A 16,220-nucleotide genomic window follows, 5' to 3' on the forward strand; every position below is an offset into this window, starting at 1 on the left:
ATCAATGTTCTAGATGATGGACCCCCGAAATAAATGTAAATAGTAGCAGTTAACCACAACTCAAGTGCCAAGAAGTTTCTGTGTTCATCATCACCCTCAACACATCTCATCCTTTCCCTTGCTTTGCAAGTTTAGACCTTTTGGCACTGAGGTGGGACATAAGATAAAGCCTTGAGGTAAAAAGGATGCTTAAATTTTACATAGTTTGTGTTTAGTACGAGACGGAGGGTCACTTTCTTTCTACTAGTAGGTGAAATGTACAGATCCTCATGGTTTTTTAGGAGATTTGGTTCCTCCCTTTGATTGCGTCTTTCTTTATGTACGTGGGTTTTTTTTTTTCTTTTTCTTTTTTCCCGTTTCTCTTTTTCGCAGTATATAGAACCAATCTATCTCAAGGTACTTAGGATTGAAGTTTGAAGGTACTCAGGTAGCTATCACACAAATAAACACCAAGAATATGTAGTAAGCGTATATATTTAGTATGACGTAGCCTTCACTGAACTAAATGCTGACTGCTGGAACAAAGTTCAATGATTTCTGCATCATTCTTTCTGTCAGTAGCGTGAAAATGAGAATTTAGAAGAAGACCATCAAACTAAAAGAGAAGATCTTGATTGTTTACAGCACAACATCACTAAAATCAGCGAGAATTTTCCAAGCAATGAGAAAACAAAAAAGGGTAAAAAGGGGGCGAAAAGAAGAAAAAAAAGGAACAAGCTTTATTCTGCACCGGAGTCCCACTAACTCATTCAAGGCAAGTAAGTGGGCTGAAGCTTGTCTCCTTGCACAAACAAAGGATGAATCAAGAGCTTAAGGTTTTCTGTATCATGAGACCTATTTACATGAGAAAAATCTATGCACAAATCATACACACAAATCAAACACTTACAAGAAATCATTAGAATCCTCTTTCTTCTTATTAATCCGAGCCTCCTGTATCTGTCTCTTTCTGATAATTTTGTGTATCAATCAATAAGCTAAATATGTCCAAACACTGCTGAGATTCTCTGGAAATCCTTACCATTGTATAACTCTGAACTGGGCAATTGGGCCTGAGACTGCTGCTGCTGCTGCTGCTGTGGTTGCTGATTCTGCTGCCAAGAGCCGTACCCTTCAATCGAAAATTGGCTTTCGGATTTGATCTCGCTGTACAATGGCTGAGACTGATTCTGCAGGGCTGCAGATATTGGATATGCACCTTGGAGGTACTCAGACCATTTGAGTTCCTCGGCCTCCTCATCGAGGTTCAATTGTGAAGTTTTATCTTGTAGCAAGTCTGTCCATGAGAACATACTGCCGTCAATGAAAGAGCTATTGCTATTTAGCTCCATTCTGCTGCTTCTGCTACTATTACTAGCATCACCGGCCTCCCAGTATTGGATGCCATTGGAATTATCTGGTGGCATGTTGATTGTGGGTTTCAGACCCATCGAAGGCAAAAGGATTGAGCTTGAAACTGATGGAATTACAGTTGACATCCCATTGCAATCAAATTCAGGATTCATCCCCAATAGCCTATTGTTCCGGTTGAGCCAAAGATGCTGATTGTGGGATGTAAGGGGGAAAGAGCTCATCAAATTGGATGCCTGAGAGCTCGAAGAGCTCTCTAGAAAGAAATCCTTGGTTGAAGATATTGAGCTCTCAGATTTGGATGAAATCAGTGACAGAGGAGGGACATGAACCGTAGGATTTGGAGCAGTGTCAGGAAGAGAGGTCGACGTCTTGTTGCTGCTCGCTGTTGCTACTTTTTCTTCTTCGGCTGCTTCGGTCTCTGAGAGGGGCTTGTGGGTATTTGGGTCAATGCCTCTCTGTCTCAGCTTCTTCTTGATGCAAGAATTCCACAGGTTCTTTATCTCATTATCAGTTCTCCCTGGCAATTGTGCTGCAATCTGAGACCACCTGAAAATTTGACAGGTATCTTTCAGAAAACAAAATACTAGTTACAGGAATTAAGAAAGAGAGACATAATTACTTGCCTGTTGCCCAAAACTGCATGGAGATCAATTATGAGGTTCTCCTCCTGCTGAGAGAATGTACCTCTCTTGAGATCAGGCCTCAGATAATTTATCCACCTGAGCCTGCAACTCTTTCCACACCTCTGCAGGCCTGAAAACAGAGTAATTTATTGATTTCAGATAGAACTCAACAAACCCATTTTGTTGCATTGGGTCTAGTGCAAGGTTTACCTGCTTGTTTGGGAACAGAGCTCCAGCATCCATGTCCATATTTGGTTATATGTTTGAGGAGCTTCTCATCTTCTTCAGGAGACCATAAGCCTTTCCTTAGCTTCTGTTTGTAGCAGCAAGAGTGCCTTCCCATTCTTCGATGAATGTCGGTGAGGGAGAGAGAGAGAGAGAGAGATAGAGAGAGAGTGTGTGTGTGTGTGGAGGAAAGTGATGGAGTTGCAGAGAAGAGGAGGAGCTAAAAAGAGAGAGAGAGAGAGAGAGAGAGAGAGAGAGAGAGAGAGAGGTGTCAAAATCAAGTGGGTGTGATTTGAGCTGAGTTTTTTTTTTCTTCTTCTATATTGATTCTCTCTCTCTCTCTTTCCCCCTTCTTTTGTTCGTGTTCTTTTTAAAGGTGAGGGATGAGATCGAGAGTGGGGGGATTAATCCCCAGAGTTTTTTTTCTCAATCACTTACTTGAGAATTAATGTCTGCTGCAGCAGTTGCAATGGTGGGGCTCCTCAACTCTGATATTTTAGCGAAGGTACCCAGATAAATGAAGGATGTCACAGTTTTTTTTCTATCACTAAGTCCAGGCAATAAAATTTGCGGGTAAAAGACTTTGTTACTGAGTTCTGTTCTTTTATTTTTTGTATTCAATTGTACCAATTCTAGCTAGGACTTATCCTTTGTATTCGCTTTTCCTTAACTAGTGAATGTTATAATTGAGATGAGTGCACTGTAATGTACCCCTAAATATAGATCACACAATACGTCATTCATTTTTGACAGGAAGTATTCAATACAATATCTAGAGAGAACTTATAAGAAGGTTAACCATTTTAGTTACAGTTAATTGCGCATAAACTCCCCAGTACTATAGCCCAATTGCAATAGACCCTGTGTTGTTCTATTATTGCAGATTAGACCCCTGTAGAATCATCCAAGTGTGGATAAACCCACTGGGAATTTTTCTCATTCTCCTACCCTCAAGGAGTATTTATTAGGACACTATTTTCTCTTCCCTGAGGGTGAATAGAGTAAAAAAAAAATATCTGTAGATGAGACTGACCTCCGACTGACGGCGGCGATCGTCAGAGACAAAGGCAGCGAACAGTGACGGTGACGAGGGCCCACCTGCGCGTGGTGGCGAGGGCGAGGAATCTCGCATGGAGGCGAGGAGATGAACTCGCCTGTTGGGCGAGCTGTGGTCGCCTGCGGGCGTGGAAGGTGAGGGGGAAACTCGCCTGAAGGATTGGTGAGCTTGCCTGTTCGAAGGGGGGAGAATTGTTTTTGCTTGTGGTGGATGCCAGCTATGGCCAGCTGGATTGCTCAAGCCCTAGGGTTTCCCTATAAAAGGGAAACCCTGTTCACAAATTGCGTAGGAGCAAAACTCTCAGCGATTTTAGAGAGAGGGAGAAGTTTCTGTGGCGGCTAAACTTCTCAAGGGTTTTTTGAGAAGTTAATTTTTCGGTTAAGAAAAATTAGCTACAGTAAGCGGTGATTTGTAAAGAGATTGAGCTGTGATTTTTATATTAAAAATCACACACGATATTCAACTGAGAAATCTCAAGTTTGAGATCTTCTCTTTGCAAGTTTGTAATTTCTTATGGTTAAATAAGAAATTAATTGTGTGGCTCCCGTGGACGTAGGCAAGTTTGCCGAACCACGTAAATCTGTTTTCTCGTCTTACTTACTTATTGTTTTATATGTGTAGTTGTTTATTGCTTATATTGGTTAGTTTGAGTTTGGCTTAAACTCGAGCTAGGATTGTTTTCTCTCGGGATTAATTTGCTTCTGCGGCGGTGTGGGCATCCCGCGCCCCCCCAACAATTGGTATCAGAGCCATTGTTCAGATTGGAGATGGTAAAATTTTTGATTTGAGGTGGTGATTGATTATTGTTAAAATTACTAAGAGAATTGGATTTATTAATACAAGCGGAGAATGGCGTTTACAAGTAAAACAGTTAAAGTGGGAAAATATGAGATCGAGAAATTCAATGGGAAGAATAAATTTTCCTATTGTAAGATGCAGATGAAAAATTCGCTGATTTCGTAGAAATTGCACAAGGCTTTGGAGGGAAAAGAGAAGAAGCATAAGGATATGTCTGATGAGGATTGGGAGGAGCTGGATCTGGAAGCACGGGCGTCGATTATCCTTTGCCTTGAAAGGGATGTAGCTTTCTTGGTAGATGGAGAGGTAACGGCTGCGGGGATGTGGTTGAAGTTAGAAAGTATTTTCATGACGAAGAGTCTAACGAACCGGATCTATTTAAAATCCAAATTGTATACTTACAAGATGGAGGAGGGTTCATCAATCCGGAAATACATCAACAAGTTCGATAGGATCTTATCGAATTTGAAAGACATTGAGGTGATAGTGGAAGATGAGGATTAGGCACTTCTACTACTTCTATCTCTGCCGAAGTCTTATGAGAATCTGGTTCAAACACTGATGCTTGTGGGTGACAGTTTATCGATGGATGAAACTAGAATGGCGCTTCTAGCGGATGATCTTTAAAAAATTGTAACTAGTGATATGGTCACTGGTGGTAATAAAGAACAAGCGCATGGGTTCTTTGCCAGAGGAAGGGGCAATGAGCGAGGAAAAAACAAGGGGGGAAAGTCTAGATCAAAATAAAGACCTCTTACGGAGAGACAGTGTTTCAGATGCAGTGAACTAGGGAATTTCAAAGTCAATTGTCCTAACAAGAGAGTGGGTGGGAAGAAGAACAACAATAAGATTGAAAGACGAGAAGGCAAGGAAGAGGCGAGCGCTTCAAGGGAAGGGAACGATAAGGAATGCTATGTCATCACGGGTGGCGAGGATACCTCCCGGAAGTAAATACTTGATTCTAGTTGCTCTTACCACATGTGTCCAAATAAGAAGTGGTTTACTACCTACAGGAGCATTAATGGGGGAACAGTATTGATGGGGAATAACCATGCTTGTAAAACGGTGGGAAACGGTGGGGCTAGGTAATATCAAGATCAAGATGCATGATGGAGTGGTTCGAACCTTGACGGATGTAAGGCACGTTCCCGACTTACGGTTCAAACACTGATGAGGATTAGGCACTTCTACTACTTCTATCTGTGGAAGATGAGGATTAGGCACTTCTACTACTTCTATCTCTGCCGAAGTCTTATGAGAATCTGGTTCAAACACTGATGCTTGTGGATGACAGTTTATCGATGGATGAAACTAGAATGGCGCTTCTAGCGGATGATCTTTAAAAAATTGTAACTAGTGATATGGTCACTGGTGGTAACAAAGAACAAGCGCATGGGTTCTTTGCTAGAGGAAGGGGCAATGAGCGAGGAAAAAACAAGGGGGGAAAGTCTAGATCAAAATCAAGACCTCTTACGGAGAGACAGTGTTTCAGATGCAGTGAACTAGGGAATTTCAAAGTCAATTGTCCTAACAAGAGAGTGGGTGGGAAGAAGAACAACAATAAGATTGAAAGACGAGAAGGCAAGGAAGAGGCGAGCGCTTCAAGGGAAGGGAACGATAAGGAATGCTATGTCATCACGGGTGGCGAGGATACCTCCCGGAAGTAAATACTTGATTCTAGTTGCTCTTACCACATGTGTCCAAATAAGAAGTGGTTTACTACCTACAGGAGCATTAATGGGGGAACAGTATTGATGGGGAATAACCATGCTTGTAAAACGGTGGGAAACGGTGGGGCTAGGTAATATCAAGATCAAGATGCATGATGGAGTGGTTCGAACCTTGACGGATGTAAGGCACGTTCCCGACTTACGGAAGAATCTTATCTCAGTTAGTGCTTTGAACTCCGGGGGTTGCAAGATTGTAACATAAAATGGAGTGAAGAGGGTTGTTCGGGGTTCCTTAGTAGCGATGAAGGGCATTCGTCATGGTAACCTATATACTCTCTTGGGTACGACGGTGACGAGAGATGCAACGGTTGGAACTGAAGGAAGTGGTGGAGATCCATGTGAGCACACACGGTTATGGCATAGGCAACTTGGGCACATGTCAGAGAAGGGTCTAGATCTGCTTGGTAAAGAGGGTTTGCTGAAGAATCTGAAGAAACCCTGTATGGATTTTTGCGAGGACTGTGTGTATGGAAAGGCACACAAGGTCCTGTTTCTGACAAGCAATCACAAGAGTAGAGGGATACTGGATTATGTGCACACAGATGTTTGGGGTCCGGCTTCGACAACTTCCAAGGGTGGTTTCAGATATTTTGTCTCATTCATAGATGATTATTTGAGGTATGCTTGGGTTTATTTTCTTAAGCATAAGAATGAGGTATTTGAGATATTCAAGAAGTGGAAGGCGATGGTTGAGAACAGGACAGGAAAGAAATTAAAGATATTAAGATCTGACAACGGTACAGAGTATACAGATGGTGCCTTCAAGGAGTTTTGTGATTAGGAGGGGATTGCCAGACACTGGACAGTTAGATCTACACCACAGCAAAATAGGGTCGCGGAGAGACTGAACCGAATGCTACGGGAGAAAGCAGTGAGTATGCAATCATATGCTGGTTTGGGCAAATAATGGTGGGCAGAGTCGATTGCTACAGCTTGCTATATAGTGAGTCGATCTCCACATTCTACATTGGATGGTGATACACCCTATCGGGTGTGGTCAGGGGAGCATGCAGATTATGAGAGGCTCTGAATTTTTAGGTGTACCGTCTATTATCACGTCAACGAGGGAAAGCTTGATGCGAGGGCCAAGAAGGTAATTTTCTAAAGGTATGCAAAGGGTGTAAAAGACTATCGTCTTTGGTGTACAGAAGATTAGAAGTTCATGATCAGTAGGGACGTTACCTTTGATGAGAAGTCCATGATTGCTAGGGTGCCCAAGGATGATGGTGTTGAGACTGTTGGGAATTCTAAGTCCCAGGTTATTGAGGTAGAACCTAAAGACCAACCAGGTTCTAGTCGTGTTCAAGTGAGAAATCAGGTAGATGATGAGCTTGAGCCATTACAACAACAGCAGCTCGAGGATAGCTTGGCTTCCACTAGGTCAAGGCGAGTATACAAGCATGTACAGAAGCTGGGGGCTGATCAACCCCTGAAACACTATGGACATGTTAATTTGGTTGAGTACGCACTCTCAGTGGAGGAAGATGAGTCAGTCTCCTTCAAGGAAGCTATTCGGGATAGAGATAGTGAGAGTTGGTTGGCTGCGATGGAGGAGGAGATGGAATCTCTCCGGAAGAACTAAATATGGGAGGTGGTCCCATTGCCCGTAAGAAAGAAAGTTATAGGTTGTAAGTGGTTGTATAAAAGAAAGGAACATCCTTCAGAGCTCGGTGGTACGAGGTACAAGGCAATGCTAGTGGCTAAGGAGTTTGTACAAAGAGAGGGTGTGGATTACAATGAGATATTTTCTCCAGTGGTAAAACATACTTCTATTCGGGTGCTATTGAGTATTGTTGCTCATGGTGATCTTGAGCTGGAACAACTCGATGTCAAGATGGCCTTCTTGCATGGAGACTTGGATGAAGAGATCTATATGCATCAACCTGAGGCTACAAGGTTGAGGACAAGGAGAATTATGTATGTCGCTTGAGAAAATCTCTATATGGACTGAAGCAATCTCCTCGGCAGTGGTACAAGTGATTTGACTCCTTCATGCTAAAGCATGGGTTCTCTAGAAGCGAGTATGACTGTTGTGTCTATATTCAGAAGCTTCGTGGAGGTGATTATATCTATCTCCTTTTGTATGTGGATGACATGCTTATTGCTTCTAAGAGCAAGTTGGAGATAGATAGGCTAAAATTTCAACTTGGTAAAGAGTTCGAGATGAAGGACATGTGCGTTGCTAAGAAAATACTGGGTATGGAGATTAGAAGAGAGCGAGCAAATCAGCAATTATTCTTGAGTCAGAAGGACTACATAGAGCGGGTGATCGCGAGGTTTGGGATGCAAAGTGCTAAGTTGGTGGTGACTCCATTGGCTCCACATTTTAGGCTCTCGGATAAACAATTTTCCACTATAGCGAAAGAGAAGGTACACATGGAACGTGTTCCTTATGCTAGTACAGTTGGCAGTTTGATGTACGCCATGGTGTGTACACGTCCAGATATTTCACAGGCGGTTAGTGTGGTCAGCAGGTTCATGGCGAATCCGGGAAAGGCGTACTGGGAAGCGGTGAAATAGGTCCTGAGGTACTTGAAAGGTACCGCAGATACGGGTCTGTGTTTTGGTGGAGATACGTGTCAGATTGATGGGTTTGTGGACTCTGATTATGCGGGCGATCTTGATAGACGGCGATCTATCACTAGTTATGTATACATGGGGCTCCAATTAGTTGGCGATCGATGTTACATGCTACAGTGACATTTTTCACTATAGAGGCTGAGTACATGGTCATGGCAGAGGGAGTGAAGGAAGCATTATGGTTGTGGGGTCTGTTAGACAATTTGGGGATTGAGCAGGATAGTATGAACTTGTGGTGCGATAGTTAGAGTACGATTCACTTGGCTAAGAATCAAGTTCATCATGCTCGTACCAAGCATATCGACATCAGGTATTATTTTGTGCGGGATGTCATAGATGAAGGTGATATTTTTCTCATGAAGGTGCACACAAATGAGAATCTAGGTAACATGTTAACTAAGGTGGTGACAAGTAGCAAGTTTTAACATTGCTTAGACTTGCTTCATATCAGCCCGTGTTGATCTGCCCAAGAGGGCAATAGTAGAACTACAATTAGCTTGATCCCGGTGGAGGGTACGTAGGCAGCCGTGGTATAGTGACGCAGCTGGTTTGATCTGGTTTGGCCTGGTTGGTGTTCGCGGGGTTCTTCTGGTGTTCGTCTAAAATTTAAGGTTTATCAAATGATGGACGAGGTGGAGAATTGTAGAGGACTGACCTCGACGGTGACGATGGCGATCGTCGGAGACGGAGGTAGCGAACGGTGACGGCGACGAGGGCCCGCCTACGCGTGGTGGATGGCGATCGTCGGAGACGGAGGTAGCGAACGGTGACGGCGACGAGGGCCCGCCTACGCGTGGTGACGAGGGCGAGGAATCTCGCCTGGAGGCGAGGAGGTGAACTCGCCTGTTGGGCGAGCTGTAGTCGCCTGCGGGCGTGGAAGGCGAGGGGGAAACTCGCCTGAAAGATTGGTGAGCTCACCTGTTCGAAGGGGGGAGTTTTGTTTTCGCCTGTGGTGGATGCCAGCTATGGCCAGCTGGATTGCTCAAGCCCTAGGGTTTCCCTATAAAAGGGAAACACTATTCACGAATTGAGTAGGAGCAAAACTCTCAGCGATTTTAGAGAGAAGGAGAAGTTTCTGTGGCGGCTGAACTTCTCAAGGTTTTTTTGAGAAGTTAATTTTTCGGTTAATAAAAATTAGCTACAGTAAGCGGTGATTTGTAAAGAGATTGAGCTGTGATTTTTAGATTAAAAATCACACGCGATATTCAACTGAGAAATCTCAAGTTTAAGATATTCTCTTTGTAAGTTTGTAATTTCTTGTGGTTAAATAAGAAATTAATTGTGTGGCTCCCGTGGACGTAGGCAAGTTTGCCGAACCAAGTAAATCGGTTGCCTCGTCTCATTTACTTACTGTTTTATCTGTGTAGTCGTTTATTGCTTGTATTGGTTAGTTTGAGTTTGGCTTAAACTTGAGCTAGAATTGTTTTCTCTCAGGATTAATTTGCTTCCGCGACAGTGTGGGCGTCCCACGCCCCCAACAAAATTACTATGGTCCATCTGCAATAATAGAAATATATAGGTCTGTCGGCATTGGGCGATAATTATAGCTTCTCCTTTTAGTAAATATGAAATTTTATTGTGGTTTTCTTGTTTACGGATGCTCATTGTAGCACACAGAGTATTATTTGCTAAAACCCCTAATTTATTAGTACCGCTCCTTATGGAGGAACTGGAAAATGGCTTAAAAATCCTCTCACAAAAATTACTATATCAGACTTCATATGTTTTTTCAGAAATTTGATACCAATCTCTTTTACATTTTCACCAAGGACCCAATATATGAGACCAATGGGGAGGGGGAGACATGTGAGATATCCCTCTCTTATTGTATAATGAGATGATCATTATTAATGATGGCTAGCTCATTATGCAATAGGAGGAAGACACCTCACATGTTCTCCCTGTTGGTCTCATATTTTGGATCCATGTAGCAGAACCGTTCTCTATGAAAAATTTCTCCTATTGATTAATGATGACCAACTTATTATGCAATAGGAGGGGGACACCTTACATATCCCCTGTTGGTCTCATATTTTTTGTCCTTGTAGCAACTCATTCTCTATGCAAGAATCCAAACACCAGCGCAACCAAAGGTATATTCAGGAAGGTAGTACCGTGACAAGGAATACCTGTGATTAGTTGAGGGGTTGGCCAATATAGTAATGTACTTTTATCACCTTGGAAAAGGAGCAACATCAGATAAAAAATAAAATCTCTTTTTCAGATGCCCGGTTGAATTCTGATAACAAAATCTTGTGTCAGAGTTGCCTCAGGCTCTTTTATTAGCTTAATAGGAATGAAACGAATCCTCAATCCATGATCACTTTGAAAAGTTTCATCATTAAGTGTGGCAGGGAAGGGACCACGTCAAATTCCCAATTCTCTCTCCGACGCTCTCAAATATGACTTTAGATTTTCTCTGTTATTTAATTGACAATCTTTAAAGAATCTTTTTTATTTTCATTTTAAAAAAATCTATTTTAGAAATTTGTAGCTATCAAGATCTCAATATGGATTCAAACCTGGAATGAAGTCCACGGCCCTCAACCAAAATTTAGAAATTGTGATAAAGGTTGATGGTTATAACTTATACTCTAATAGACATAAACAAACAATTGTCACGATTATAGTCATCTTATCTTAAATAACTTTATATCATATCATACTTCCTTTAAAAGCACAAGTTCGGAAAAATCTTTACTTGGTCAATATTACCCTTTACTTTTTGAATATTTTATTTAAATCTTAATCTAACATAATCATCCTATCTTAATCCCACGTGAATTACCAATAGCTCAATAATTAAAAAAACAAGATTAATAAATTACATGAAATATTACAACAACAATAATAAAAACCCAAAAAGTTTCAAAAATTGCACAAAGTATTCTCAAATATTCAAAATTACACAAAACACTCTCACATATCAAAACTTAAAATAACAAACATGAAATTTGAAAATTAACATCATCTAGAATTTGCAATAAACACTCTCAACATTTTAAAAATTATAGAAGCACCCTCAAAAGTTTAAATTACAGAAAACAGCCTCAAAACTTGAGAACAACATAGATGAATTCTAGGAATTATTATCACACTTGAATATAGGTCCCCCTTTCCCCACCGTAAAACGCTCTTTGCTGCATCAATTAAGCCTAGGGATGATAGAGAAAGATAATTCCATCTGAACACCAATAAGTTTAAACAATTAAAAAATGGCAAATAAATAATAAGTAGTTATTATATTATAATACATAAATTATTGTCAAAAAACTAAAAAGTTTTAAAAATTTCACAAAACGCCATCAATAGTTCAAAATTATACAAAACATTCTGACTTTTCAAAATATAAAACAACAAATATAAAGTTTAAAAATTGGTAGTAACCCCCTAAAAAAATCAAAATTTTTAATTAACACCCTCAAAGTTTTTAAAATTATAAAAACCCCCTCAAAAGTTCAAAATTAATAAAAAGCACAATAAAATTTGAAAAATATATTGATAGATTAAAATTTAATATCATTGTCTAAATAAATTAACTGTATATAATTTTACTCATAAGTTGGAGTATCAAAAAAGAAGTAGCATTAATTGATAGAAGACTAAATCGCTTGAAAATGATAAAAGGTTATAATGTAATAGTAGCATTAATTGATTATATTTTATAAATATTATTCTCTGATGTTAATATTATTCATAAGGTAAAAAAGATATTCTCTGATGTTAATAATACTTGCAGAGTAAAAAATACAACGAGTTATGTATAGAAAAATTATTAAAAAGTTCAGATATATCCTTCAAAAGGATCTAGCTACTTTCATTTTAAATGAAAAAAAAAGTGAAGGAAATAAATTCAAATTTTAAAATTCAAAAATATACACGAATCACTTGAATCGATACTTATAACAAACATATTTATCAAAAAAGCACCAACTAATTTACTATTGGAGAACATATTGTTTGGTGAAAAATTTGTAGTAAAAAGAAAAATTGAAAGAAATATATTTGATTTGTATTCTCTCAATCTCAATTACAATTTGGATTTAATATATTTGATTTGTATTCTCTCAATCTCAATTACAATTTGGATTTTCGATTACAAAAGAGAGGAGAACTGATCTGAATTCTCTTATTCTCTCAATCTCAATTACAATTTGGATTTTCGATTACAAAAGAGAGGAGAACTGATCTGAATTCTCTCATTTATTTAATTCTGGGTTCTTCACGGTGGCGATGGAGTGCCTCCTTCGAATGCTCGCATCGAATTTACTCTCTATTGATAATCCAAACATCTTGATTTACCGGAACAATATCTCCTCCTCACGATTTGACGTTTGTGGAGAACTTACAAAGCAAGTTTGAAACTCTTAATGAGTTGATAACTCTGAACGAGTTTAAAACTGTATGAAAGAATTGATTTAACCGAAATCGGTTTATAAGCCAATGGAATGCTCCAAGAATTTTATTGTTGCAGGAAGCTCGAAGATGATCTGCTACAGGAAGCTCGAAGATGATCTGCTGTAGGAAGCTCGAAGATGATCCGAAGAAGCCGATCTCTAGATCTCTAAGATACTCCAAGATCCAAAAGCTTCGAACTCAGTTGAGTTTACTCCTATTTATAGGGGATTAAGGGGTGTAACCGTCTCCTTAATTCGCTCCTAAGTAGGGATGAATGGGGTGTAACCGCCCCCTTAAACTGCTCCCCAAATCATGGGAAAATGACTTTGAAATCGTTCAGTTCGTGCTTTGAACGAGTCAAACGCTGAAAAATAGCGTTCAGGGCACGAACTCTACGTTTTAGACTTGAAACGCAGAGTTAGGCCTATTTTGGTAGCGGAACGCATAGGTCGCGCTGCGTTGTAAATCTGAAACGTAGAGTTGAGATGCAGAGATAAACTTCGCGTTTTGGACATAGGACGCAGAGTTGGACTCTGTATGAACCCTGCATTTTGAGTCCACAAACTCTGCGTCTGGACTTGAATGCTGGGGATGGTTTCTATGTTTTCGACTAGAATGCTGGGCATGATCTTTGCGTTTTGACTCTGAAACGTGGGCATGACCTCTGCGTTTTGATGTGTAACACAAGGATGATCTATGCGTTTTGATGGTGAAACACAGGGATGACCTCTGCGTTTTGATGTGAAGAGACCATCAATTTGTGGTCTCTTTTGCTGGAGTGTTGCAAAGACCGTCATCTTAACTCCTTAAAAATATGAGAATCGTCAGATAATAACTCCCGCCATTGGTGTTTGATGGGGATTAGCTATCTGTTGTGATTTTTAGACAGCCTACACATATTATGAAACACAGGGATGACCTCTGCGTTTTGATGTGAAGAGACCATCAATTTGTGGTCTCTTTTGCTGGAGTGTTGCAAAGACCGTCATCTTAACTCCTTAAAAATATGAGAATCGTCAGATAATAACTCCCGCCATTGGTGTTTGATGGGGATTAGCTATCTGTTGTGATTTTTAGACAGCCTACACATATTAAACAACTTTGCTCCAATCAAAGAAGTATTTTCATAGAAGATACAAGAATTATTAGTTATATTTATAAAATTTATAATTAACACCCTTACAATTTCAAAAATTGTAAAACACCTTCAAAAGTTCAAAATTATAAAAAACCACTATAAAATTAAAAAAATATATTGATAGATAAAATTTTAATATCATTGTCTAAATAAATATAACCGCATATAATTTTACTCATAATTAAATTGGAGTATCAAAAAAGAAGTAGCATTAATTGATAGAAGACTAAATCTCTTAAAAATGATAAAAGAGTATAATATAATAGTTTAGCATTAATTAATTATATTTTATAAAAAATATTCTCTGATGTTAATAATATTCAAAGGGTAAAAAAATACAATGAGTTATGTATTGAGAAACTATTGAAAAGTTCAGAGATATCCTCCAAAAAGATTTAGCTGTTTTCATTTTAAATGGAAAAAGTAAAGGAAATAAACCCAAAATTCAGGAACTTACACGAATCCTCTTTGTTTTTAGGCTTATTTTATCTGGGGGATGCTGTTCCGGGACAGAAAGAAAATGACAGTTTTTTGTTGCAGATTTCATATCGAGAACATCTCCTTATTGTTCAGGGTCGATCTTTATTCCAATCGAAGAAGCATTTTTCATAGAAGATACAATAAATATTAGTAAGTACTTATAAAATTTAATATTTTATTCTTCTAATGTTAAAAATATTCATAAGGTAAAAAAATACAATGAGTTATGTATGGAGAAACTATTAAAAAGTTCAGAGATATCCTTCAAAAAAATCTAGTTGTTTTCATTTCAAACGGAAAGGTGAAGGAAATAAACCAAAAATTTAGGAACTTACATGAATCCTTTTTGTTTTAGGCTTATTTTATCCGAGGGCTGCTGTTCTGGGACAGAAGAAAATGACAGTTCTTTACTGCAGATCTCACATCGAGAGCAGCTCCTTCTTGTTCAGGGTTGATCTTTGTTCCAATAGAAGAAGCATTTTTCATAGAAGATACAAGAAATATTAGTAAGTACTTATGAAATTTTATATTTTATTCTTCAAATAGTAAAGGAATTTTGAACTTACTATAAAATTACATACAGATGATCTTACAATAGCAACTAATGTGAAGCTATTGATCAACTATATTATGAAATATAACAAACCAGACAAGAGGAGGAGAATAACTATAATTAACAAAATGTATACACATAATACTTACTTAGCAACTCAGACAAAATATGGAAAATCAATATAGTAGATAAAATGTATACACACAATACTTACTTATCATAGCTTAAGAAAACAATCAATATTTTTTCTTTTACTATACAGTGGCATGGCTGTACGTGTAACTTTATTTGGGAACATGACTATGAAAAAGGATCAATTCTTTATGACATGATCAAAGATAAGCCCATAATAGCATTATCGGATTTCATAATCTCTAAATATGAAGATAATATATTTCATTACAAAAAATTCTTATTAAATGCCACTAAACATAAAATTCACCTTATATCCATCTCAAATTTGCAAGGGAGATACAAGTCATCGCAAATTGTATCACACACACACACACACACACACACACACACACACACACACATACACATATCAACCCAAAGACACAACTAACTAAAGAAATAAGAGAATGGCAAGTAAATCAAACAAACATCCATATAACACAATAAAAAAATATTATATTTTAAAGTCAATATATAGGGCTCATTCAGAACAAGCTGTCAAGACAAAAATCCAATAGAAATTTAACTTAGTGATATTATGTAAACATCACAATATTAGAAAGAGGTATGTTCTTAAAACCCTACTCTATAATTCACACAATTAGACATAATTACAATTTACCAATATACAGATATGGTATTGTACCTTTAAGGCAAAGAAAACTACCATTTATAATAGGCTTGAGTTGCGGCTATACGTTCGCAAAGACTGCAACAAGAAGTTGGATATAGATGATAATAACGAGTGTCCAAATGATAAATATCGTAGAATCTTTGATGACTTAGGACCATGTTAAGTAATATCCCTTCTTTATGGAAAAAACATATCAACATCAAATTCTAACACACACCTAAGACATATAAACAATGAAAAACTACAGGTATTTAGGTAAGATCATCATGAAAAATAACATTGTTATTGTAAAGGTACCACAATATGACACAGTAGAAACTCTTATTGGATGCACAACACAAGAATTCATTGCAAAGAAAAAAGAGGTCAATCCTAACTTAACTTAAGTAATAAATTAGAAATAAAAAAAATATCATATATGTGAAATTAACATTTATTCTCATTAAACAAAAATAATAATCAAAATCTGTATTTTTA

At 38.4% G+C, this 16,220-nt stretch overlaps 1 protein-coding gene across 1 annotated transcript; it reads right to left on the reverse strand.

The window, feature by feature from the left end:
- Positions 593–2,776, reverse strand: LOC109847524 (transcription factor MYB86-like). Its single transcript, XM_020416753.1, has 3 exons — positions 2,187–2,776; positions 1,977–2,106; positions 593–1,899 (listed from the first exon to the last, which is right to left on the reverse strand). Exons 1-3 carry the CDS (start codon positions 2,317–2,319, stop codon positions 978–980), a joined length of 1,185 nt encoding a protein of 394 aa, XP_020272342.1. The 5' UTR covers positions 2,320–2,776; the 3' UTR covers positions 593–977.

The sequence above is a fragment of the Asparagus officinalis genome, chromosome 7 (assembly GCF_001876935.1).
Source record: "Asparagus officinalis chromosome 7, Aspof.V1, whole genome shotgun sequence".
Taxonomy (NCBI): Eukaryota; Viridiplantae; Streptophyta; class Magnoliopsida; order Asparagales; family Asparagaceae; genus Asparagus; species Asparagus officinalis.